This window comes from Streptopelia decaocto, assembly GCF_964273445.1.
Source record: "Streptopelia decaocto genome assembly, chromosome: 10".
Classification (NCBI taxonomy): Eukaryota; Metazoa; Chordata; class Aves; order Columbiformes; family Columbidae; genus Streptopelia; species Streptopelia decaocto.
Window position 1 is genome coordinate 10,373,435 of NC_138665.1, and position 27,016 is coordinate 10,400,450.

The 27,016-nt window shown below is 38.4% G+C and overlaps 1 protein-coding gene and 1 long non-coding RNA gene across 3 annotated transcripts in view; one reads left to right on the top strand and one right to left on the bottom strand.

The window, feature by feature from the left end:
* Positions 1 to 18,843, bottom strand: part of DACH2 (dachshund family transcription factor 2) — a 251,589-nt gene extending 232,746 nt beyond the window's left edge. For both annotated transcript variants that reach the window (XM_082062043.1, XM_082062042.1), the window contains exon 1: positions 18,286 to 18,843. In XM_082062043.1, coding sequence (XP_081918169.1) covers positions 18,286 to 18,779 — 494 coding nt within the window. In that variant the 5' untranslated portion in view covers positions 18,780 to 18,843. The remainder of the gene's footprint in view (positions 1 to 18,285) is intronic.
* A 952-nt stretch (positions 18,844 to 19,795) lies between these two features.
* On the top strand, positions 19,796 to 26,614 carry LOC309444115. Its single transcript, XR_014184950.1, has 3 exons — positions 19,796 to 19,825; positions 24,879 to 24,969; positions 26,507 to 26,614. It is a non-coding gene; the product is annotated as an uncharacterized lncRNA (long non-coding RNA).
* The last annotated feature ends 402 nt before the right edge of the window (positions 26,615 to 27,016 follow it).

A 27,016-nucleotide genomic window follows, 5' to 3' on the forward strand; every position in this document is an offset into this window, starting at 1 on the left:
GATAAAGGTGATCTGCCTGTTCTATAAATGAACAAGTAAATTCTTGCTTAATAGCATAAAGTAAAATTCCAGTTTTCACCTATCAACAGACATGGTAAGCTCAATTTGTTTGGCTTTTTCTCTTAATTCAAATTGAGCTTGCATATAATGAAGACTCAAAATACCTGAAAACAACAACTAATTCAGGAGAAAGATTCAGGGACTGAATTTACTAATCTGTTATACTTCATACACAGATTCTTAGGTACAGCAGAGGTTGAAAAAGAAGAAACCCCCAGCCTATTAATACTGGGAGAATAAAGAGACCACTTATAGTCAATTTCAATGAAAACATAAGGGGGAGAATCTGTAAAGTATTTTTCACCTTCACACCATAACAATATAGAGTTACTATTATTTAGACTTCTGTGAAGTTCCACCTTCTACACCAGTGTAAATTGAGTGTACAATTTTTTTTTCCACTATCCTACATTTTCATACAGCTGCAGTTTGAAAACTACTCCATATTGCAGCCTGAACAACAGTGAACCACAGCCAGATAATCACAGGTCCACAGTAAATAAAGTTCAGCTCTTTGATGTTTGTGAGTTATTATAAGTACAAGTTCAGCAATTTCTGGAAAACCAAACTTTTAAGAAATAGTAGAGCTATGGAAATATATTAATATGATCACAGAAAAGCGTTTAGTGTGCCATTCCACACTTATCCACTACTACGTTCAGAATAAGAGATTAAGAAGTGTACATTCTACTGCTGTGGAAAGCATTAGACTGCATTGCTTTCAGTACCTCAAACTGGAATTTCACCCAAATGGGTGAAGACAGACTGGTCACAGCCTTCTTCTGATGTCAAAGAACTCTGATGAGCATGGCTTTCTACCATATTGTCCATGATTCCAGAAAATGTGCATCACATACTCACTGTACGCTGACAGTCTAGAGCCATGGATATTTAAATGCTCTACTATTTCTCAACGTTTGCCAAAAAATCTTTTCAATATCAGAATTAAGTTTTTTTCAAAAATATTCAATTACCCCAACCCATAATAAGACCACAGAAGGGAATATATTTGGATTTCTAGACTAAACTAATTTGAAATTAGCAGACAAATCACTAATTTACTCAAGACTATTTCTCTGTAAGAATTCTCATTGCTCCTGGATGTCACAATTGGCTCAGACCTTCCCACGGATATGGATCTTGCTTTAAGATCATACTACTGAAGCCGCATACTGTTTTAGTGCTTTGTGCAATCACTTATTTTAATATATGACAAAAACTTGATTAATGTTAAAATAGCCTTTACCTTAACTGCTGTAAAGATTATTATATCTACCTAACTGTTACAAATAGTGGCTCCATTAGCATGAGAGATATTAGCGGCTATTGAACAGCGTTCTAAGTGCATAAATCCCAAGGACAACTGAAAGATCTTTTAATTGGTGGTTCTATTAAAACACTTATTTGGAGGAACATATATGCCCATAAAGGTAAAGACAGTAGATCCCACACGGGTTAAGAACACCCTCCTCAAAAGCAGTTAGCATTCCAGGAAGTACCAACAGTATATGAAGCAAATCCTTTTTACCGGCTCATGAACTTATGTAGCAACATCGCTCTTCCCCTAAACACTCACCTGGAAACTACCGCCTGCATAAGACCACTCATCGCCTCATTAACATGCAGAATCACCACCACAGAACAAAAAGCAAAAATAATGCAAGATGAGAACACAGAAAATTAGAGCCATGCAATGGACTTTCCTTCAAAATATTCACCACTCATGCAAACTGAACGCCCAGTTTAGCTGTCCCATTTTTTCAGCACCAATATAGCTTAGGATGGGTTATTCCATGTATCAAATTATTATAAAACAAAGAAGAATCAAAAGAAGAAGAAAAACTAATATGTGTCAGCTTTCCTCCCTTTTACCTGGGTAAAATCCTTTTGCTTGTAAAGTACAAGATCAATTAGTAATTTAATTGAAACGCATTCAACTTTTCTCAATACGCCACGCATGGGTAGTAAGCAGTTTTGAGAATGTGCAGAGAGGTCAGATTGGCTAAAATTCTCTCACATTTAAGAGACTTCACAACTTGATAAAGTGTCACTGTTGGACACTGTGTTAAGAAAGGCTGCTAGATTTTTTTAGGGACCATCACATATCTCACCATAGAGAATCAGCCATTCTAAGTCCAACACCTAACCCACCAAGAGGAGAAATTCGAAGGAATGTACGTAAATACTTTCTGAAAACAAACACCCAAAGAAAAATCGTGAGACGGCTCCACTACAGTAGCTATCAAGCATGAAGACTTACAAGAATTCTTTCTAGTTCAACTTCCTGCAAAACAAGAAACTTAATTCATAAAATTATTTGAGAATCTACCATCTGTCATGACATATGATTACTCAGTGAAAACTGTCCAGTACAGAGATAAGAAACACAACTGAATGAGCAATTAGATAAAGACCTGAGCATGTGCAGACATAGAAAAGAGAGATCTGAATCCTTACTGCAGACCACTTCCTTCCAGTTTGCCTATAAGTAATACTTAGTAAATACAGACGACAGCAGTATAAATATTTTGTGTAAGAGTTCTTCAACAAGCTCTTCTCATCTTTCCTTTTGTGAAGAATTTTGGGGTGATAATGATGAAAATACATATAAAGATAGATGTGAACTGATTTAATTCAATCATATTGCTTGAAGGCACAGAAAAAAATATGCAAACTCCCCATCCCTAAAGTGTTTATGAAAACATTCCATCAGCAACTTACATCTGTGTCAGACAAATTAAAGCGCTGTCAGAACTTGCATTCTTTATGTTGCACCACCAAAATCAAAGAAAAGTCAGATTATCTACCACAGTCAGCATTTTAACTACTTTCAGATTTGTGTGAGATTATTTCTTTTTAAATCCCTATGACACATACCTAATCACTAATAAAGAGATTATTTTGACACCATTGTTTTCAGCTTCTTGGTATTTATGTGGGATACTTACCTTTATAAAACAGTGTTTTCCACCTTCCTGGGGAAGTTATTAAACTCATCTCAGATTATATCAGCAAACCCCTGTATGTGTACGCATGTATATGCATAAGCATACATGGCACAGAAGCACAAGCCATACATACATGCAGGGAAGCTGAGGATCCTTAATGAAAAAGGAAGATGTTGCAAGCAACATGCCCCTCAAATTTCAAAACTGATTGTGTCATAAACAGTAAACTTTTCCCACTGTTTCACATATTTACTTCTAAAGGGCAACAGCAGATTGAGTGAAGGCATATACCAAATCTGTAGAAAACACAGCAGGATTTATCTTGTCTGACAGATGACAAGCATTTTTACAAAAAAAACAACCTACAAATACATGTATTTTGTTTTTTAAAACCATATTACTAATGAAGCCAAATAGAGACATTTGCATGACCTTTTTTATGAGAACTGGAAGAGAAAGCACCCAGTGACTCAATTCTTGAACCTTAATAACTGAATTTCAAGTTAATATGGAAAATTATGGGCAAATATCAGACATAAGAAGTATCCTCTTACAAAAAAAAAAAAAATCACTAAAGCAAGACTAGAAATAGCACAACAAGCCTTTATTACTGCTTTTTGAACAAATACACAGATTTATCTTGTACCACTAGAGTACCTTCCGCAGTTTCATTGTCAGGTCCCATTTTCTGCTTCCTCCATTCTCCCCTTCTCCTGATTCAAAACCACCCCTTTAACACATCATTCCTAATTAGATGATTAGTGCTTGGAAGGGCAGGAGATAAGTCATTTGCATAATTTAATCATAAAAAGAAGTTAAAGATACAGATTTTGCTGTTCGTTTGTACAATTATCTTCACCAGCCTGGGGGGCTGAGATATTAATGTGATTAAACAGTATTTCTGCAAACAGGCAACTGTGTGTCCTCTATTAAAGCAGAGCTGGAGGCAAATGAAAAATTAATTTTAGAAGACAATCAATTTTATTCTACATGACTGTAATAAATAACAGCCCATCTGCAGACAAGTCATTAGGCCCTGGGAGGCTACATGTGTCACAAAGTCTAAATGACATACAAGGCCAAATCTTCCACCAAAACCAGAATGAGTAATAAATAGTCCACCAACTGCCATTTCCCTTCAGCAAGTGCATAGGATTTCCCCCAAAAAATCAGATGCATGTGTAAAGCACTACTCACTGACCACGATTTAAGCTTGTACAGCATTCAGAAGCAGAGGTGCTCAGTGGTTTACACTTCCTTTGTATTTTCAGCCTCAGCTTGAGAACAGTCAAAGTTTTTCTGCCTATATTAGCGAATACCAGTAATGAACAATACCTTTTATTTTGCAAGACCACTACTGCTTTGAAACACAGAATCGATAGGCCTGGAACAGAACTAAAGTTTCTTAGATACTAGTTTTCCAATAATCTGCTGAAATAATTTTCAATTGAAAAGTTATAAAAGAGCAAACTGATTTTAACATATCCAAGGACTTGAATCAATAGTTACAAAAAAATCAAGACTTGCCTGAGTCCTACCTGCAAGAATAAAACAAGAGTTGACTAAATAGCCAAGATGCTATCTATGATAACTTCATGAAGTGCACAAGCTTATTAAGTACATTATAATTATCAGTTTCCTACTTTTTAAACAGTTAAGGTGCATAATATATTTTCTCCACCACTTTTTACATGCAGTCACCTCCACTTAGACTATTCAATCCTCCCTTGATTAAAAATAATCAAGAATCAGCATATTCATATTTCATGTATTTGAGACTAAGTAAGGATTTCTGAATATCAGCAAGGTACAACATATACACAGTAACAAGGCTACCATAACAAGTTTATAGTATTAACTCTATGGAAAATATCTTCTATTTATCACCATTGGTAAGCACTTTCCACACTGGAAAGTGTGAAAATTCCGATATGAATTTGCACAAACACCCTGTAATCCACTATTTTTGGCAAGAGTTTACCAGGCAATGCAAACATACATGTATTGACTCTCACTACTTTGAGCCCGTGTAGTACCCTTCCTCAAAAGAATTAAAACAAATGAAAAAAAAAAAAAAAAAAAAAGACATTCTCTACCCTAATGTCTTGGGATTCCACTGCATACTTCCTCTATGTTTATTTTCTATATGAGCATATGGAGATAAAGAGAGTAATTAAAATCTATCCAAATAAGAGATTAGCTAAATATGTAGGGGATACAACTGATTTCTGAGGGACCCATTCATTATTTCACTTCCAAATTGACACAAAATCTTTCCTGGTGTGGACCAAAGTGACTTAAAGATTCTTTCATGGATATGCATTTTGCTTTGATGGTTTTCTGTGCTCCTGATCCAAACCCACTGAAATCAATTGAAAGACTCTGTTTCTGCAATGGTTCCATTGCAGAGTTTCATCTGCAATGAGGTCAAGAGGACAAAGCAATCTCCTCCTTCACATGAGATCCAAAGCCTCCATGTTCATTCAGTCTCCTCCGCAGTGTTGCATAGAAAGCTTACAGTCAAGCATTAACACATTCTTTGATTCATTAACACTTAAAATACCTTCAGTCCTAAACCCCCTGTACTTTTTCTTTCTGTCCCATGACTCATTTTCTGACCAACACTATCTACGTTTTAAGATCCTCAACAGCATCACTCCAAATGACACAACAAATTGAACAGAAAGACACTCTGCTCTGAAAAAGGGCAGCTGAAACCAGGATTTCAGAACAGGGCATTAAAATCACCAGCAGGAAAAGGAAGTTTCCAATTTTGCCCACAGTCATATAACAGAACTACACAATCATCCTAAGCACTTAAATAAAAATGTTATTTGACTACTTACTGTCTGTATATTTGTTTACTATCACTCAAATTCTCATCAGGCTAGGCATCAAGGGGGATTATTTTGGAGACAATGTGACATCATCAGATAAACTACATCATATGCATAAGATGCTAAAAAAGAACTTCTGATCAGAAAGCAGAAAAATGAACAGCAGCATCAAAAAGCTCTCCAAACACAAACAAAAAAGTTCCACCAAAATACATGTTTAGAGGTTAACCAAAAAAAAAAAAAAAAAAAAAAAAGGTTTAGAAGGCCAGAGGATCTATTAAACCCCTATATCAAAATAGGGTCAAGAATATCTTAAGGAACTTTTTAAATTCAAAAGATTTTTTTAAAACTTGAAAGACAACTCAATGGCCATTCAACAAATGAAACCTGCAATTGCTGTCTACAATAGAATGCTATTCATGTATTTAGTTATTGTCAATGACAGACAGATCCATCAAAAGGAGAGAGAAAAGATGATGCTGTGTAGTCACAAGTACCTGAAGGTGTCAAAGAGAAATTCCGGGGCAGCAGAGGGCAGGGGGTAAAAGATAATCACAAAACAGGCCCAGCAAGAAATTCTGCAATAAATTCACCACCCTGCGCATGCAGTGCAGAGATCATCAACTCTCTTGCAGGGACTCTGACACACTCTGGTCACATCAGCCCATCGCACACAACACACAGCGACTCCAGCCTTGCTTGGCCTCCCCTGCCTGCCTGTGCGGGTGCCGAAGGACAGGACTGTGCAAGCAGAATATCTGCAGTCCATCTAGTGCCCAGGGATCCCAAACACACTGCATCTGACAGCTCAGCCTCCCTGTTCCTCCTTTCTTCTCCCTGTAAATCAACAGTCAGCTCCTACTAAGGGTTTACACTTCGAGAGACACAACTTCACTGGGAGCCAGCAGCAAATGGGCATAAGATGTGGTGTGTTATGTTCATTCATATTTTTCCACCCCCAGAAAGCAGATGGATGCAGCACCTACGACTACCTAACACTGCAGGACAATAGCCACATCTCCTCCTGAGATCATCCCCCCATCTCAGTGAGCTAGGAGGCACTGGGAGGATGGCTACATTCACACACCTTCTGTGACAGACAGGTAGAGGACAACCAGCAACCAAGGTTCTTCCTACCTTTGTTTGGCTAACAAACATTAGAAAAGTAGCTACACGGAAACACAAACTTTCTGTAGGTTAGGAGAAGCCAATGCAACAAGATCTTTCTAAGTACACTTATGTATGCAATGCAAAACCAAAAATCATTCAGACCCTAATACAAGCCATCATTTAAAACAAAGGCAGTGCTGGTCGACTACATCCCTGACTTGGGTTAGGCAGAGATGCCCAACCCTGCCAGATATGTAACTTCCTGTTAATAGCCAAGTTTGGAAAAAACAACAAAAATACAAAGTTTGTACTACCATAAACGTCACATGAGCCAATTAAAATAAAAGTTATTATAGAGAGTTTCTATCTGGATCAGAATACAGCAGCATGAGAACCAGTGTAAGCCTTTTCTTTATTCACAGAACATGAGTACTTAAAATGTATTTAGCAATCTACTGGTGCACTCTGAACTACTCTACAGCAGTCACTGCATTACTTAATGAACATGTCTATAATAAATATATCACAACTATTTTTTTTGTTTCCACACTAACATGAATACAGATTCTCACAGTATAATAAAGGGTTAAATTTTTCAGTCAGTAAGATTAAAAGCTAAAATCATAAACCTTTAAGGATGAATAAAGTAAGATGATGGGACAAACAGTTTATTAGAGGACTGCTTGTTGGGGGAATTTTGAAGAAAGCATATTAAAAAGACAAGATAAGTGGATGATCCAAAATCCCTCTAGCTTCACATGCAAGAGAAAAGTATTTCATTAAATTGCAAGACAGAAACTTTACTGAGTTCCAAAAGGAAGAAACAGATTTGTGTGAACCAAAAAATCAGTCGTGCAACAAGTAAGGCAAATTATAAAAATGGAGCAGAAGGAAGTGAGTGACTATGGTTCTGATCGGAGACAAGAAATGTCAGTTCTACAGCAGTATTGCAGGATCACCTCACTTCCTCAAGCACTCCTGAGGGAGCACGAGGTTTGCAGCGTGTTGCAGTAATCATTCTGGCCAAACCTCTTCCAAGGGCTCCTTCTGGAGGATGCGCCCAGGCTGAGAAAGCTGCAATCAATGCATTGCCCCTTCCCACCGGCACAGCCCAGAGCCACACACAAGGAACACAGCAGGGAGCACAAGGTATTATATATAATACATACAGCACATCCAGCAACTCTCCCCACAAGAGCACGAGCTGCACCGACAGGTCATCTCCCTACGTGTCCTAGCGCTCTACACAACATTCAGAACAACCCTGCAGCAGGTACAAGTGATTTCTGAATGATGAGATGCTCAACTCAAGGTATTTTGAGAAGTCACCTATCAATGCATGAACTGCCATATAAATACAACAAATAAGGCCTTATAAGCCTACCCAAAATAGTTCACACAACAGAGAAAACACAATTCTGAGTTCAGTACCTCTGGTCCAGTTCCGGCATTCACATTCTGCTGTTTGCTAACTGGCAGCATTTTACTGCCTTGCTCTGTTTGGCTTTTTGTTGCTGTTTTGGTTTTAGTTGGGATTTTTTTGGTTTTTTTTGTTCGGTTTGTCAGTGTTTGGTTGGTTGCGTTTGCTTTGGTATTTGTTTGGTTGTTGTTTTTCTACGTGTATTTTAAGTCCCATTGGAAAGACCTGACATTTTTTCCTACTTTTATTTTTCAGTATTATCTCAGCATCTTTTTAGAAAATTGCCCTCTGTCAGCACACAACAACATTTAAAAGCACAAAGGACAAGAAGAGGTGGCTCCAGGGACCTGCAGCAGTGAACTGAGGTGCCTTCATCAACTTTGCAAAAAAACAACAGGGATATCATTTCACAGACTCCGGGCATTTTCTGATCAACTGTTACAAAAACAGTCCATTTCCTATCACATAAAACTTGTATTAGGCAAAAGCAACTGTTACATGTGTAAGAAAAAGCATAATGCATAATATCTTGAATATACTGATTAGAAGCTCTAAATGAAGCTCAAAATATTTTTTCTTTAAACTAGCTTGGATCTTCTTAATTAGCAATTCTTAAATTACTGTAACATGCAAGTAACTAAATCCCCCTACTGGCACAATGTCTGTGCTAAGGGCTTTCTCATAGCCTTTTTTTTTTTTAATTACAAATATAGAAATATTACTAGATTTGGAACTCCAGTGAGAAATACTTTTGATTAACTTTGAAAATAAAGTGTTCTAATTCCCGTGTCCATACAGGTTTGGAAACAGGAGAGAAAAATTACTTGATGTTCTGTTGACTGAAAGCACCACGAGGGCATCCCAAGCTAAAATTTATCTTGCCACAGACTGGACAGAAATAAAACTACATTCTGAGAATGTTACTTATTACATTGCTATGAGAAGTCTCAAAAAAATTAGAGACTTGTAGTAAATACACCAAGATAGTTCATATAGCCATATAAGTTAATTTAGGAAATTGAGTTTGTGTCTATAGCAAATGCAATTTAAACCAAATTTCTCGAATATTCCAAAGCCTTTCTCTTTGTAAACATGTTGACAAAATTTTCCAAAAATCAAAGTTGGTTTCCATGGTTTGGAAGAGAGGCTTTGGAATAATCAAGAAATTCAGATTAAATTGCATTATGTGTGTGAATATATATCAATCAATATGTGTGTGTATATTATATATAAATTACATAAATCTCATATTAAATCTAACTTCCAGTTTTATTTAAAGGGTAGCTGAAATGTGTTGTCTGCTATAATAAAGAAACTGTGATCACAGGAGTGTATGGCTGGGAACAGCAGCAAGGAAGACTAATAACAGTGAGTGCAAAACGATGTGGAAAAATAGTATCAAGATTCTTTCAACCAAAAATCAGAGCTACTGCTGTTCAAAATGCTATTGGGACTTCAAGGGGTTCACCCTACCAGAGGAAAACAAACAAAAAAAAACAGTGTAGAGGTGGCATTCAAGAGAGTAAAGACAACCTTGTCCTATGAAGAACGTTTCTGCTTCGTAGCACAGGAAACCCTTAAGTCTTACAAGCTGGTGAGATGTATCAGGTTGAGTCCTGAATAGGACAACTGAAAGGAAAGTGCACTGATGACGCAAAACATTGGATATTTCAGTACATTCCAGTCATAAACAAACTAGACTGTACATGCTTTTAGACCATATACAGTAGATAACATCTTGATTCTAAAAATATACTTTTCACTCAAAGCCCATAAAATAATTATTCCTTTTTTTTTTCTCCTATTTAACTATAAAGTATTCAAGCAAAATAATCTATTTCATAGAAGCAGCTCAATCACACACACACAAAAAAAATCCAAAATCATTACAGGAGATAATCCCAAAGTTGTATGTCTACCCTACACTCTATATGTCATACACAACTACAGCTACTGTTGAGGGCAAGTGAACTGGTGAGCTGAAGTGGGAAAATATTTCAAAATATTTCAGATTTTCACCTGATTTACTGATATGATACATGCCAGAAGCTACCTAGCTCAAGAAGGAGAGAAAACTAGCAAGAATTGCTGGGAAAAATTTGAAGGAACATATATGAAGGGTCTTTTCAATGCTTGTATTCCTGTTGTATATCATAAAATACATTTCATTTCAATACTTTGCTATGTGCCAAATCCTTAACTAATACTGTCGCTAGAAACCTTCAATTAATGACAATATTAATGGAGCTTTATGTAGCATAGATAATAAAACACATGCATAAAATAGCTATATACCTCAAGTTTTACATATTACTAGTAAAAAGTCCATTAATGAGGAATAATCCAATAAAAACACTGTTTGTGATAGCATTACCATACTTTTTAGTATAAGTAAAAATAGTCTCTCTCCTAAATAACTACTAAATGCTTCAGGTTCTAACATACTGCTGCAAGCTATAATGGTTATAACTGTTAATCCAATACACCTTTTATACAAACCCATAAACACACAAGTGGAAAAATAGCACAGATGTTCATCTCTAATGCAATTTCCATTCAATTTCCTAAGTGCAGTCCCTGTGTGCAAACTAGCTTAACGTTATGTTTAGCTTGCAAATTCTTTTAATAAATAATGAATGCAATAAAACTGGTAGATCAATGGCAAGCTGAGAAATCATAAAAAAAGCCTTTTGTGCTCATGCTGTTGCCGATTTCAAACTTTAATCCAGCGACAGATCGATACTACTTTTTCTTTTTAACCCATCACATAAATAGCAGATAGACTAGATGTAGGTTAAATGCTGTTACCAGATATCAATTTCCAGAAACTTGATAAGATCACACACAATTGCAATTGAACATTTTATACCTTAACATACACACAACAATACACACTGCTAAACATTACACTTTAAGCCACTGTACAATAATAAAGCAAGCACTATTTATTTGGTTTGGTTCTGATTTTTTGGGAAGTGGTATTTGAGTCAAGAAAGGCTATGATACAATATATTTTAATGAGCAAAATGGGCTTAGCAGGTCAAGATGTACTGACAAGGAAATATGATCTCCCCACACTTGCTGGTGACAATAAACTTTATACTCGTACACAAAACAACAATGTAGATGTGCCAGCAAAAAGAAAGGAAAACAAACAAATTTATGTTTTACAGGATTTGGATATTGGAACCTTCTGGGCAGGTATCAAAGTACATTTGTTAATGGGTATCAGTGTTTCTTACAGGTCGTAGAACAGGAGGAGAGGAGAAACCCTATTACTAAGTCACTTTGGATAACCATGTTTTACCAAGAGGGAACAAAGATCAAAAGCACGTAGCCCCAGGGGACAGTTCTAATATCACGCAGGATAAATCTAAATCACTAAGAATCATTACTGACTAATGTACTTGTGCTTGGTAATGCACATTTAATCGTAACATATAAAAATCTTGCCTTAGCTTACACCAAAGGAACATGTCACCAACGGCAATAACTCTAAAGTATCCTCATTATGTTTCTTTTTGCCTTTAGTATAGTTGACGTAAATAATCATTAAAATGCTGCGTTTCCATACACTTAAAGGGTTTTATTACACTGATAATGACACGAAGAACTTGTAAAAGAAACTAGATGGGAACTTTCTAGGTATATTAAAGTAAGGAGTTGGATCATTTTGTTCGTAACTTCAGAAAATCCAAAATGACTGCTTCTGGAACAGGCATAGAAAAGATTAAAGATCCTACATTCAGCGAGAACAAGATCAGACCCAAATATGTAATGTCTGTTTGAAAATACCATAAATGTGTAAGTCTTTCAAATGAAGGTTTTAAGCAAATATGTCCCATCTCTAGCAGGAAGGGCTCAGATGTTACATATATTTATAAGTTATTTGCCCTTGTTCTGGCAAACTTCCACTGGCATGAAAAGGAGGTTCACCTCAGCAAAGGCAAAACAGGCACTTTATTGCCCAGATTTCAACACCTTTTTAATATTGATACTGACAAACAGCTCTTACAGGATGTGAAATCCAGCCTGTAAGCAATAGCATAAACAAGATACAATTCTTCAAAACATCTCAGAAAGCTCATTTTGAACATTCTCTGCAAAATTCCAAGGTAGGTAGATACTAGTTTCTCAGTCTAAGGCCACTGCCATACAACAAAACATGATTTTCTAATTCAGTGATTTTTGCTGTGCTCCTCAGTTCTATCCAAGCTGTTTTTCACCTGCCTTTAAAACAAATGCAGAGACACAAACAGAGCCTGCGTATCCAACCGTAGCCCCACTGTGAGAATAATTTCCCATCTACAGAGCTGGTCACTTCTGGAGGCTTTCTAAGTATAATGCTATTGCCACACATTGATGTATTGGTGAAAGAAAGGCAAATAACAATGCTAAAGCTTAAACTCATTTGAATAAACTGTGAATTTCTATTACATATATTGTTTCCTTTATTAAATTGGAACTACTGGAGCAAGAATACCAAGAATGCCAAAAGAAATCTAGATCTGTTACAGCCAGTTTCTCCAATTTATTGCCTTAATGACAAGAAGTCAAAGTTCTGTTTGAGGGAGAGATTAGGAAAAGGAACATTTGCAATAATTATTAACATTAAAATAAAGTGTCGTAGAGAAAGAGATCAAGTTTAACAAAATGATTGAAGCAAATCACAAAATACTATTTTATCTTCTAAAGAAAAACAAGGAATACCACAAGTGATTTAATAAACGCTGCGGAATAAAAGCCAATAAAAACTGCGCTTAGCCTGCTTGGGAAATAGATCTTCATTATTCATGGCAGAGCACTCTACACTTTGTACAATCTTTTAAAACCATTCCACAAAGACACATTCCAGCCTCTTTTATGATTTGCGTTCCACAGGTTCTGCTCCAAGATAATGGATACCAGATTATTCAGATCAGAAATTAACGGTGATCAACAACTTTTCTAACATACCTGGCTCTAAGTGGTAAGTAACAACAGAAACATTAAAAACATGTTTTCCTATTTTCAATCTAACAGAAGTTGAATCCAGACACACCTAACTTTAAAATAACATAATAAAAACTCAAATGGAGAAAAAGCCTCACTTCAGTCTGTAATCAGTTTGGACACAATGATACTCTATTTATAGCAGCACTTTTAACATGTTCGAGTCTTATATTATTTATTCGGATCATTCCTATTACAATGAAATATTAATGTTCAGAAAGTGGTTACTCTGTTAAGGAGCTATGCTATGTTTAGATTTTAATATTGATCTCCACTATTTTGGAATAATTAATCATTCTGTATGAAACTGTATTTGTCTGACTTTGTGTTATAGTAGGATCAGAAGTTTAGCATCTTCCCCACAAGAAAAATGCCATGATTGAATTTATATTTTGACCTATTCCTAAAGGCAATTTAGTTATTTCAACAGAAGGGGGAAAAGGGGATACCGCCACTTTAAAAGCTTCAATCTCTTTGACATTGCTGGCAGTGTATGGGAACATTAATGCATCTGTCATGATAACAAGCTAAGAATAACATCTAGACATCAAACCGAGCAGAGAATCCATCTGAAGTGATTCATTCAGATCTGTCTCATTGATTTATTAAACACAGGGCAACATCTGCAGCCTCACAGAGCCGCTTGGCAAAATTAATGCAAGATCAATTCAAATGGAAAAAAGTGCAAAAGAGATAAATCAAAACACAATTTGCATGCAGTTCCACAATCAGGCTTATTGGGTGCAAATGCTCAATTTCCCTCCCAAAGCAAATGAGTTTAAATGTTGTTTTATCTTTGTAGAATTGTGTGATTTGAAGTGACAGTGAAGAGTTCTGCAGGTTGAAATGGTGAAAAGAAAAAAAGGAGAAGAAATGCTTGCAAAGACCTTTTGAATATGCAACAAGAATATCATTAATACCTAATTGTTTAGCTTTTTTGTCTTTGCTACAAAAACACAGTTATTTTTCAGTTGTAGAAGTCTCAGTAGAAAATTACATATGTATTATGCATATACACATGCAGGAAACATACAAATACTCCATTCTGGAGGAAAAGCATGTTACACTTCAAATGAGGAGCTCTATTGCCATGAAAAAAAGGGAATTTTAATCAAGGCTTCTCCAGATTAGATATGCTTCTGATGAAAATATTCAAGTGTTTCAGTACTTTTGAACAAGCATAGACTTTCAAGATGTCCAAAAAAGAAAGAGGGATTTTTCCAAAAGTATAATTAATCTGCTCAGAAAGTGGAAAAATTCCTTTCTGCATCTCTAGCAGAATCCACTCTGCTAGTGACCTCTCTCGAGAATGTTTTGAGTCTCCTCTCCAAGGAAGAAAAGGAAACGAATAAACTGTTCATTGTTTTCATTTTAACATGCTATGACCTCCAAAATTCACAAGTTTGGCCCACTGAATGCATACTAAATATTTACAGTCAAAGAAGTTTATATAATTAGATGTCCACATTAAAATCAATATACAAGGAAGCTCTGTGCAGTGCTACATGACTGGATTGCTTTAATTATAATCTTGACATCATTCTCCTAATAAAAGACAGAGTATTGCTGACTATGGGGTAGCTTTTAATAGACAACATGACTAGACCCTCATTATCTCATAAAATAAAATGTCTGCATTTACTGCTTAAATTCATTTATGAAGCCTTTAATTGTTTGTGAATAGCCAAAGTAATACAAAATATTAGCTTAACTGGATACTTTAAAACACAAAAAAGCCATGTAATGAAACGCTGTTTTGTGGGAAGTATTCTTACTCTTCACTGAATAATCCAGACCAACACCATGCTTTTCCAGCAGCCAACAGCATCCAAACACAGAAACCCTGTAGAATAGGTTATGATCATACTCAAATAGTTCTGATTTTAAGGACTGATATATTTATCATCATGGAAGTGCTCTCACTACAGTTTTAAATTTCATTTTAAAATAAAACCTCATTATCACTTTCTACTTTAAGTAAGCATTATACTTTACTACTAAAATTAAGCATGTAGCCATAATTTAAGTATCTTCTAACAATGACGGCTTACAACAAAGTTAGCAACTTATTGTTTACATGTGAATGAAAATTATAGATGCACTGTCCAAAAAAATACAAAGGTCAAAGATGCTAGACATAGGTAACTAGTATTACATATACAGAACATAAATGTACACAAAACTTTCACTTCCAAGTATATGTCTCTGCAGCTCTTATGAGCTCTGTAGACAAGGTCGACTAAAAAATGCAACAGAGTATGCAGAAGTAGAATTTTTCTTTTTTATATATATAATTGATGGTTCACATCCCAATTAAAAAACAATTAAAAGTGTACACTAGCATAGGAGATGTTGACTTTTACAAGTCATCTAATATTGAAAACAATAAGAATTTCTTATTGCTTTTTCTTGCAGCTCTTGAGTTTAATGCAATATTTCTACAGTATTCAAACACACATATAAATCTCCATGAATTAAAAAAATACATATTACAAAAGCAACACAAAATATTCTGAGTTGAAAGTAATGCTTGAGCCATGCTGTGGAATAACACACAAAGCTTCTAAAAGACCACATTTTTTCACAACTTTCCTTCCCAGGTACAGAACCTATATATTACATGTAGAGCTGTAACAGTTCTACTGTGATGTATTTGTTTGATACCATGCACTTGCAGTGCTTCTCAAGTCACTTCACAACAAAAAAAAAATTAGATCACTCGTGTATTTAGCTATTTTTATCCAATATTATCTCCCATTAAGTATGGGCTGTTCATGAAAAAAAAAAAAGGAAATAACATACTAAGCATTCAAATAGCATGATGGAATACAATTAACATTCTTAAGTTACAATACTTGAGAAAAGTTTCCTATGTGCTGATAACACTTATAATGCATTACACCCGAAACCATGGATGCAAAATACATTGGTATCAGTAGGTTATTCAAACCAGTAGCAATTTAAAGAGATATAAACAAAGGTTGAGCTGCGTTTCAATAAATGAGAAACATTTTGGGAAAGGTAAAGGGATCTGCTGTTCCGGAACAAGTTAAAATATATAGTGTTTTCATAACTGGGCAGGGAGAGCTTGCGCTTACACACGTGTTGAATGCACTTTCCGAGTTGAAAGCTCCGGCTCCATTCAAACCTGTTTCTGCCCTACAAGAACCCCCTCAGCAGTGCTCTTGCCATCGCTTCAGTCTTTGACCCGCTCTTCGTTCCAGCGCCTGCTCCTTTCAGACCCTCTCAGAGCATCACTCGGCTTCTCACCCTCAGCTCTACCAGCCTCCCTTCTCGCATTACTGATTCCCTCATCCTACCACAGCCATAAGTCTTCATCAGAGGAAAAAAAGTCATAAAATACAAGTTTTAAATATTTAGCACTTCAGCATTTCTTGATCTTAAATCATTGGTCGTAAGAGAGCAGAAATCATCAGCTTGCATCTAAAGACTGTATCATCAAATCAGATCCCGGATTTCCCCAAAGAAAAACTTTGGCACGGTCACAGAAATAAAGACATATTTCTTTAACAGTCAACCTTCATGCTAGTTGAGTTTCAGAAACATTTCAGGGAGTCATTTACATATTAAATATATCTCTTAGTAATCTTATATTGATTTTATTTAAATACATTCATCTCAAACCTTATTTATAACACCATTATCTTAGTAAGGCAGTAGTTGGGATGTCACAGAGGTGCACGACATTGAAATAAACAGGCAGCGGGAGAAGGTGTTACAGAAACAGAACACAAGCAACAGCACATACTTCAAATAAACATATCCAGGAATTGAGTGCAAGCATGTCTAAAATGTCACCTTTAACATAAAATAATGTGAAACAAAACAAATACTGTTATTCAAGAATGGATGTCCGGCCTGCTCCTGCTTAGGCTCACCGCAGCGAGAACAGGATCAGGCCCCAAATTAGCGTGTACTTAACGTGCTAAGAAAAAAAACAAAACCAAAAAACCACTATCCTACACATTCAGTCCTAACCAGCTGGAAAGAGTGGCACAAAAAGCAAAGTTACTAAATACGTGCATGCTGGAAGTCAGACCTCACACTCCAAGCTCTCAGAAACCACCACTGTACAGAAAGTTTCCTGCCAGGCAGGAGCAGGAGCGACTGAACCACGGACGTTCCTGAGGAGCTATCGCACGAACTGCTGAACTCGGACATGTCACCTCCGAGAACCCTGCCCTCCATCCTACCCCACTCCACTATGTATTCCTATGAAGCCCCGAGAGGGTTTTTGTGGTTATTAGATCATTATTATTTCTAAAGGCAGCAGCTACGAGGTCACAAGCCAGGATTACCGCCCCACGGACGAAGGACCCAGCAGGGATCTCCCATGAATACAACCCGCTCCGGGCTCAGCGATTTAAGCACAACAGGGCAGCCCCAGCCCGCTCCGCTGCCCGACGCGCGATCGCTCCGGAGCGACACCGAGCAACAGTTTGCCGGAGCCACCGGCCTCCCCGGGAGCTGCCGCCGCGCCGCAGCCTGCGCTGCGCCTCTGGGGAGCGAGGGAGCCTGAGTAGAACGGGAAGTTTCAGCGGAAAAAAATAAGGGAGAAAAGTTTGGTTTCTTTTTTCTTTTTTTTAAGAAGTGTATGCGGGAACTATCCGCTTTCCCTGCTAGGGGGAAAACTTTGCAGAGTGGGGCACGGAACGGTCCCGCTGCCCGGCGGTCCCGGCCGGCACGGGAGCCGGAGGAACCCCAGCAAGTTTCCGTGTGGGCACCGCCGCGGTGCTCACCTCCCCCACACCCCGGGCAGCCCGGGGCTCCCCTCCCGGCCCCGCACACCGCAGGGAGAGCGCAGGGGCCGGGACCCGCCGCCCCCCACCCCGGGCACGGCTCCCCGCGGGCCGCCGGCCCCCAGCGGCCGGAGGACGAGCAAAGTTTTGCGGCTCACCTCGCGTTGGTGCAGTCGTTGTACAAAGTTTCGAAGTCCTTCCTGGTGATGAGCTTGCAGCGGTTGACGCCGGGCTGGATGGCCCCCAGCCCCCGCAGGATGCGGACCTGCTCCACCGTGCACACCACGGGCGATATATCCAGCCGCTTCAGCTTGGTGTAGACCGTGTGCAGCCCTCCCACCAGGTGCTTGAGGAAGAGATCAAAGACCTGCGGCAGGCAGATCAGCTCCTGCCCCTCCACGAGGAACGAGGCCACCTTCACCCCGTGCAGGTCGACCATCTTACACTCGTTGCCGCCGCCCCCGCCGCCGCCGCCACCGCCCGCGCCGGCCCCACCGCTGCCAGCGGACAGAAAACTGTTGACGAGGCTGTTGGTGAGGCGCGGGGACTCCGCGGGGCTGGAGTACAGCGGGTCCGCCCGGAACAAGCCCGCCGAGCCCCCCGCGCCGCCGCTGGAAGTTGCGGCGATGACGGGCGGCGCGGAGACAGCCATGGCCGGCCCGGCTGCCGCCGCTCGCCTCAGCCCCGCGCCCCGCGCGCGCACTCCCCTCGCGCTCTTTGCGGTACTACTAAAAACAGCGCCGCGCGCCCGCCCTCCCACACGCAGCGGCCGCCGCCAGCCGCGCGCCCAGACCCCTCCCCAGCGCCGCCGAGGAGGGGGGGTGAGGAAGAGTGACAGCGCCCTCCAGCCAATGCGCCCCGCCCGCCTCAAGCGCGGCCTCGGCGAGTGGCTGCCGGGCGGCGGGGCGGGGCAGCGGCGGTCGCAGCACCTGGGCCGCGGGGCCGGTGTGAGGGTGCTGTGGAGTGGGAAGCGGCGCCGGCGTCGCGGACGGGTGGGTGTGTGAGGGGACCGCGCCCGATTCGCGCTTCTCCCGGCTCCCGAAAACTCCGTCTGGGCGCCCCGGGGTGGGAAAGTTTCGGTGGGCTGCCCCTGGACCGTGAGGGGATCCTGCGAGCGCGACCCGGGCGCTCTGAGGGAGAGGAGGACGAGGGTGGGTCCCGCTCGCCGTCCTCCTTTCCCAGGTAGTTTCAGCGGTCGTTGCGCTCTGGTACATTCCTGATCGTTAACACCTGTGTGCTGCCACAGCTGAAAGAAATCGGGAGAGGCAGGGAGAGAGAGCAGCAGCGCAGGTCTCCGTTAGGAAAATAACAAATCCGACTTTTCACTTAGTGAGAGATCAACACGGTGTGGTGACACTTTTCTGTGGTTAGACGGCAGGGCAGTGGTGATACCGCAGGGGATTCATGTCTAAAGCAAAGGAAGCCCCTAGAAGGAGTGTGCGCGGGCGGGACGGGGGAGCTGTGACCGGGCATAGGGGCAAAGTCCGTCCTGGGGAGGTCTTGGTGTCGTGGCTTTGTGTTGCCAGATTCGAGTGCGACGTCAATTGTGTTTTAGATACAATGGCATCGGTCCTCTCCGGACGCCTGACTGTAAAGCAGCCTCCAGAAGCACAACGTGGTACCTCATTCAGTTGCGTAAAAGTAAAAGCTCTGCGGTCCTGGGAACTAGGCAGGTCTTGTCTCCTTCACCTGAGCCAGGTCAGTTGACACAAGAACCACCAAGCTTTGTGCATCTCTTCTCCCTAAACAAGTTGACCTGAAAGGTTGTCAGGCACATTTCCTATAAAGGAGTTGAGTCTAACAGATACACACCCAGCAGCTGCCAGGACACACTGGCTAGATGGGTTATTTGCTTCTTTTCACAGTGTACTTACATTACACCTTTGTCTAGCCTCTTCCCTTTCTTGTCTTGTATCAACATTCCTCTTTCCTGTTTGTTTCTACTTTTTTTCAGCCTTTTATCTTTCCTTCTTTCCTAGTCCTTTAAGTTCTTCCCTCCCCCTCCCATTTTTTTCAGTTTCCTCCTAAAGCATTCAGTAAACAAAGCAAGCAGAAAAGTACAAACAAAACTTTTCAAATGTTTACAAAACAAGCAATACCAACAGAGCATTTGAACAATTTCCATGATAGCACTGCTTGTGTGTGCCATCTTCTCCTTCCTTTTGTTAAGCTTGCTTATTTAGACACCCTTTCTGCAAAGTTTAATATTTTTGCATTGTGAGTAATCCAGCTTTAGATGGGAGGAGATGACTGTGTGCTAACTAAATTGCTATATTTGTTAACTTAAATCATCTAAATTACACTCTGGAGGAACCTCACTTTTTCTCCATTGATTATATGGATATTCTAACAAGGCCAGTCACTTGTTTTAGGCCCCTAGCCTAGCTGCCTAAAACTGAGGCAGAATTTTCACGTAACCTGAGTTTAAACAAATACCTTTCAATGAGAATACTTGTATTTCCTAAACTTGTTTATGCATGTCTCTAGAATCGGAACGTATATTTGGAAGTACTGTGGGGCAGGGGCTATTTACTTGAGCAAAGTATTTAGTGCAGTTGAGCCCTGAACTCATCTGAGATTTTTCATACTGGAAATGATAGAAATAACAAGTAACTGACTTCAAATAGAAACTTTTGGGGGTTAATTTACTGGACATAATTGCTATTGGGAGATTTAATAAATCAGATTTAAACATTTCTCATTGGCTTTGCCCTTTTAAAGACTTTTTTTTTTTGGTTTGAGATTAATGTGACAATCAAATGCCACTGTGAGAATTCTTTTTCCTTTTTGACTTTAATGTCTTCCATAAGCTAAACATATTTCTAAATAAGACTGAATTTTTGCAAGGCCAGAGGAAGCCTTGCGCATCAACACCGAGCAAGTTGGAGTGGCATGAAGCAATATAAAATCATAAAGGCTGTAGTAAAAACAGTACCCTTGAGAGGTGACTATCCATGGAGAGAAGAACTGCTCTAAAACTAAGAAAATGCTCAAGGTTTGAGAATTAATACCAGGCAGCTGTCCAGTTCAACTAAGCATATACAACTCAACTATATCAATGTATATTATTATATCTCTGTAATTTTATTAAAGACAAGGCAAAGTTACTAAAGCCTAACAATCATACAGTAATATCTTGTCACTTATAAAGTATCCAGATGGTTTATTTGAATGGAGTCCAGCAGTATGTAATTTGAATGTCTACAAACTAGTAAGCCTCCCTATAGCCCAAATGAGTAGTTTAGAATATTTATTTAAAATTAAAGTTTAAATATTTTTGTTTTTTTCAGACTGGTATGCAAAATACTCTGTTTTCTTAACACTGACAGCTATAGAAATATTGGTATATTGCATAGTAGTTGTATATAAAAGTCAGCTGTGTTTGTATGGCAAAATGTCAAGCAAAGGTTGTTCTATTTGTTTTTGTTTTTATCATCGTTACATATGCCCCATTGGAGTGAAATGTGAAAGAGCTCTTTTTTGACACAGGAGAAGAGAGGAAAGCCCCAGTCATTCCAGACAGGGCTAGTCAACAGCTTTCTGGGAATTACTTATTGCCAGCTGGCAAAAATGTGGCTATTGGCTTACAGGGATCCTATAGAGAAAATGATGGGTGACACAACTGACTAGGAGGAGACAATGATAAAAAATGACATCTTTTTAAGTGAAACAGTAGGGAATTAATTAGGAATAACAATAATTTTGTTTCTGGAAGTCTAGAAAGCTCAATAGTGATATTTGTGTTTTATCTCCGTCTACTGTAGCCAAGCATACATGACACAGGACATTAAAATAAGGAATTCCATAGATACTGAGATGTAAAGATTCCCAGTGGATTTTTTTTTCAGTATAGCCTTGATATAGGTATGTCCAATGTGAATAGATTATAGGAGAAAATGCTAATTTTTATTCACTAAAATAAATCTGAGGGATATATGTGAACTTAGACTTATGAGGGTCAGAGGTAATGGTGAGCCCAATATGAGGGATGAAAAAATAACTGAAACATGCATTAACAATGCACCCTAGTCATAACAAAATGAAACACCATTTTTGCTGAATTCCAGTCTGGCTGGAGTCGTAGTGACAATGATATTCTCCTAGTCCTTAACAAAAAAAATAATCAGGACTGATTTAAAGCTGTTAACTTACCCTAGTTATCTTTGAGTTTATATCATGAGCATGCAAAACACTGATATTGCTAATTCCGAGTAAAATCTTGAAAAGGAAGAAAAACACATTATTAATTTTTTGCTAGTTTAGTGTTTAATACCTTGGTTTACTTAGGAAAGAGTAACCATGATTATATTAACAACTGTAGGCCACTGATGTGAGAAAATGAAGAGACTGAAATTAGTATGTCATTCTTATTACCGACATTTTTCTAGGCACACTAGTACTTGACACTTGTATTCAATTTATTTCTGACATTTCAGTAGAGTTTTTTTGGAACTGTGGATTAAAACTTCCCACTTAAACATCAAGGATTTTAAATAAAACTGATGAAGCTAAATGTCTAAGTATCAATAGAAAAAAATGATACCTTCTCTTATGTAATTAAATGTATTGTATTAATGTGTGCATAACACAGAATCAATAAATAATGAATTACCACTGATTGTAATTGAATGTTTTCATAATTTTATTGTCAGCCATGATAAATAATCAGTACATTTATACTGCATTAAATTAATTAGTGTGTCATTTCTATTACATACATCAGCAGTGAAGTAATGCAGTGACATCTGTTTCTAATGTTTTAAAGATGTGGTATTCCTTATTAAGTAAAAGGAAGAGTTATTAGAGGTATTTCCTGTGATTGGCAGTTATACTGGTACAGTCAGAGATCAAATACAGGAACTTGCTCTCCTGGCAAATACTGCGTTTCAGCCCCTAATGGTAGTAAGTAACAATGACTGGAGTGAATTTTGCTTCTTCAGGTTTTCAGAAAATCCTGCCCACCTTTCTAGAGGAAGTAAGAGCAGATCTTCTCTCCCTAATGCAGTCAGGGAAAATGCAAAATACTCCACACCCTACAAAAGAACCAAGAATCCACATCCATTTCTTGTATCCATTTTTCTGCCTCAGTCCTCTGCATAGACAAAGGGATTCCCCTGCTAGGTGCTCATTAAAAAGTTGCAGATTAAGTCTTTTTTGGTTGTGGTGTTCTTATGTGGAAGTATCTGGACTATTTGGTCTGTAATCTTTGCTTGGAAATCATACTAATTTGGAATATGTCAGCACTTTAATACTACTCATACTGATGTACATTGTTTGCAAAGAAATAGGAAATTTAGTAGATGTTGCAAACATGAGAATTGAAAAGTGAAAGAGTGCAATAGGAGGAGTAGAATAAGTGGAAGGGAACGTATAGAAAATGTGAATCAAAGTGTGCCAGAAAGAGAGTTATTTTTGAAATTACTCTAGGGATTGTAAATTTGGTGATAATTTGGGAGCAGGATGAAGTGAAGTAAAATACACTGAGCAACAACAATTATGGACCACTGTAGAGGTCTGGGATTATTAATTAATACTTTTTTTCCCAAGACACTTATGGACATTCTTAACTTCTCTAGCGTTACACCATCTTTAAAAAGAACAATTGGAAAGTCTTATGTTAGGGCTCTTCTTACCAGAGTTCTTCATCCATAAAACAGCTTTTCATTTTAATGTCAATTTTTCATACTGTCAGTGTACATCGTCATATTTAAGCAAAATTAAAGCACTTCAGAATTATTTTATTCTTTTCAGTGCAAGTCTTTCAAATTGCTTTCAACCAGTCTCTGACTACCCTTGCACAAATTGCAGAGTGTGCTGTCCAGAACACCCACGTGTGAACAGCACTTTGTCCACCTGGCCTGTCATGTACGCAGGGAACTGGAGACTTGCTTTGGACCACCTGTCAGGGCAGGAGTGACAGCCAGCTGGCTCCCCGGCGGTGGGTGCACGAGTCATACCCTGAGTGCTCTGACATCGTGTGCCAGCTCTGTTGAGTCTGCATCACCAGCCTTCCTTCCCGCACAACAGTCGAGTGGGACTTTGAGCCCACTCTTGCGACGGTCCTCAACAGACACAGCCTCTGAGACAAGCTCTCCAGTTCACAAAATCTGCATTGAGCTCAACAGTTCAGGCTTTACTTGAGGCATGAAGGATTTCGCCTTTTACTGAAGGAACCTGGGAAAATCGATGCACAAAACCACTCACTCAAACAAGGTCCCATCTACTTTTCCTATCCATTAACATTTTACTTGACTGTCGTAACTGAAGAGATGTGCCCTTCGATGCTTAGACACTCATTTTTTGTCTAAATGATGTGTAAATACCTTTCTACTTAAAGTGAGGAGTACATTTGTTGTATAAAAATGTGAGTAGTACTTTTAAGATTGTTCCAATTAAATATATGAACACAAGATGCAGTTGTTGCTAATGATTCGCTACTTTACTCTGGGGTTTGATTTTGATTGAGGATAGAGAGCAGTAAAATTGCAAAGCCAGGACCTTCGTATAATAAGGCTGCATTACCTGAGATACAGTCTTAATTGAGGTTCAATATTGTTTGCACCTTTTCTTCCTCAGGAAGAAAAATTAATGCTATTAGATGTGTATTGAAGTTAAAACACACTTTGTAGGATACAACTATGAACACAAGACTTCATACTGAAGTATATTCAGTAAGTCATTAGACCTGAATGCTTGTTAATATCCCCAGAGGAACAAGATTAACCTCAGCTCTCACTCTCTATATTTGCAGGTCTGCTAAAGAAAGCAAAAGTTTTCCTGTACTGTCTGTTTGAGCATCTTGGTCCTGATCTGAAGGCACCACCATCTAGTGGGATAAGAAGGTATTTAATTTTTCTTTATATTTTTTGGTATTTTTAAACATGGACATTACATTCAACTTCAAGGAACAATTAAAAAATTATTTTTTTAAATTTAAATATATGGGGCTCATGGAGACCTTTCATTAATTCTCTGTTTAACTGCAAAACATTTTCCAATAAAAATCTTAAGAGTCATTTCCATGAAAATAGGTTTTCATAAACAGAATTTTATCAATGAGAAAACAATTTATAGCTATCCAGACCCAGCCAGAAGTGTAATTGATTTATTGAATAAATATTTTTAGTATTTTATTGACTCTACTTTGTGGAAATCCAGTTGGCAGAATTATTAATATTGTGAAAGTAATTATCTTGAGCTCATCTTTAAAACCAATATGTATTTTAGCCAGTAAAGATACATAGTTGCAGTTTTCCATACAGCCATTAAATATACAGCACTTGGTTGTAAGTGTACTCTGACCATTAAGTCCCATCAAAAACAAATTTCAAAACGGAATGCACAGCTTTCATTTTACCTTGGCTCTCAGCGTGACCATGTATTGTACTTTGCCTGTACTGATACATGGACTGCTACATGTTCTTATTTGTTTTTTTTTTTAATGCACCTAACAATTGGAAAGGATAATAGCCAGGATTTTACATGGGGGAGGGAGAAACACAGGGGTGAACAGTGTGTATTCATTTGTTTGTTGTTTTACCGGAGAATGCAGCTGTTATCCTAAGATGCCTCCTTGTGTTCAGGTCTCATTGATCTTGTTACAGCATTTCACACATACACAGATAATTGATTTACATCATTCAGGAGTGCATATCCTTTATAAGCATGAGAATAAATATTAAAAATTACCATATTTAAAAATTATATGGATATTTTGATATTTTTAATATGTAAACCAGTAATTAAATAAAAAATATTTAAATACTTCACAACAGATAATATTTTAGCATTCAGAACCTGGGCCTGCTTCTGTTTCCATGGAAGTGAACAGTATTTTAGCCTCAGATACTACTAGACATCTCAATATTTTATTATTTTCAAATTATAAAAATCTTATTGACAGAAATTAGCATCAATGGCTATTCTGCATTGTACATCAATTTTATGATACTGTCTTTTAAAATGCTACATTTCTTCTGAAAGCTGTATGGTAATATCAATCTACGCTGCCATTTCTTATTGAAATCAATCTGGAGTTTTAAGTAAAAATCAATGGAACTGGTCCAAACTGGCTGAGGCAGTATACGCCATTTTGACCCTTTGATCCTTAAACCACAAGCCTGAGGTTAGAGGCATTTCATTTAGAATGCAAATTAACAAATTTGTAAACACTTTCATTTGGAGTAGCGATTGCAGTTGATAAAGCCAAGGATGTTCTACATCCCACTTCCTTAGAAGAACAAAAATCCTAAAAAAACTCTTTAGAAGACAGTCTAGAACATATAGACAAATGAAGGCAAATAATCTGTTACAACTACTGACTCATTTCATATAGACTTTGCAAAAGCCTTTCCCTCAGAATTCTCGTCTGTTTTTCAGCTCCCAAAGGAGTGAACCTCATCCTGAAGCCTTACTGCCGCTGTTTGCTGGCTCTTGGTCATACTTCTGCACAGCTCTGAAGGAGGTTGAAAGAAAATATAATGAACCTGATGCTTTTTAAAAATAAAACTAACTATTTCATGAAAATAGCTCCAGTATACTCTACAGTTCTTTATAGGAAGTTGAGGAAAAGGCCTCATTGGGGCCCCGTTCTGCTATTTCCCCACTGTTAAAGAAGTGTGATCCGGAGAGTCTGAATCCATTGTAGAACTGAGTCTCTCTGAATCTCAGTCAAAGGAATACAGAGTAGGATCAGAATCAAATATATATGAATAGGTTTTGGTTTTAACCTGACCAGTCTTCTGTGTCTCAAAATGATTCTCAGTATGTTCTGTGGGTTTTTGAATGAAGAATAGTCACAAGAAAAATAACAGTATCTTTCCTCATCTTCTAGAGACATTATTGACTTCATTTTTTTTCCTCTTTCTTATTTCAATGTCAAGGTTGATG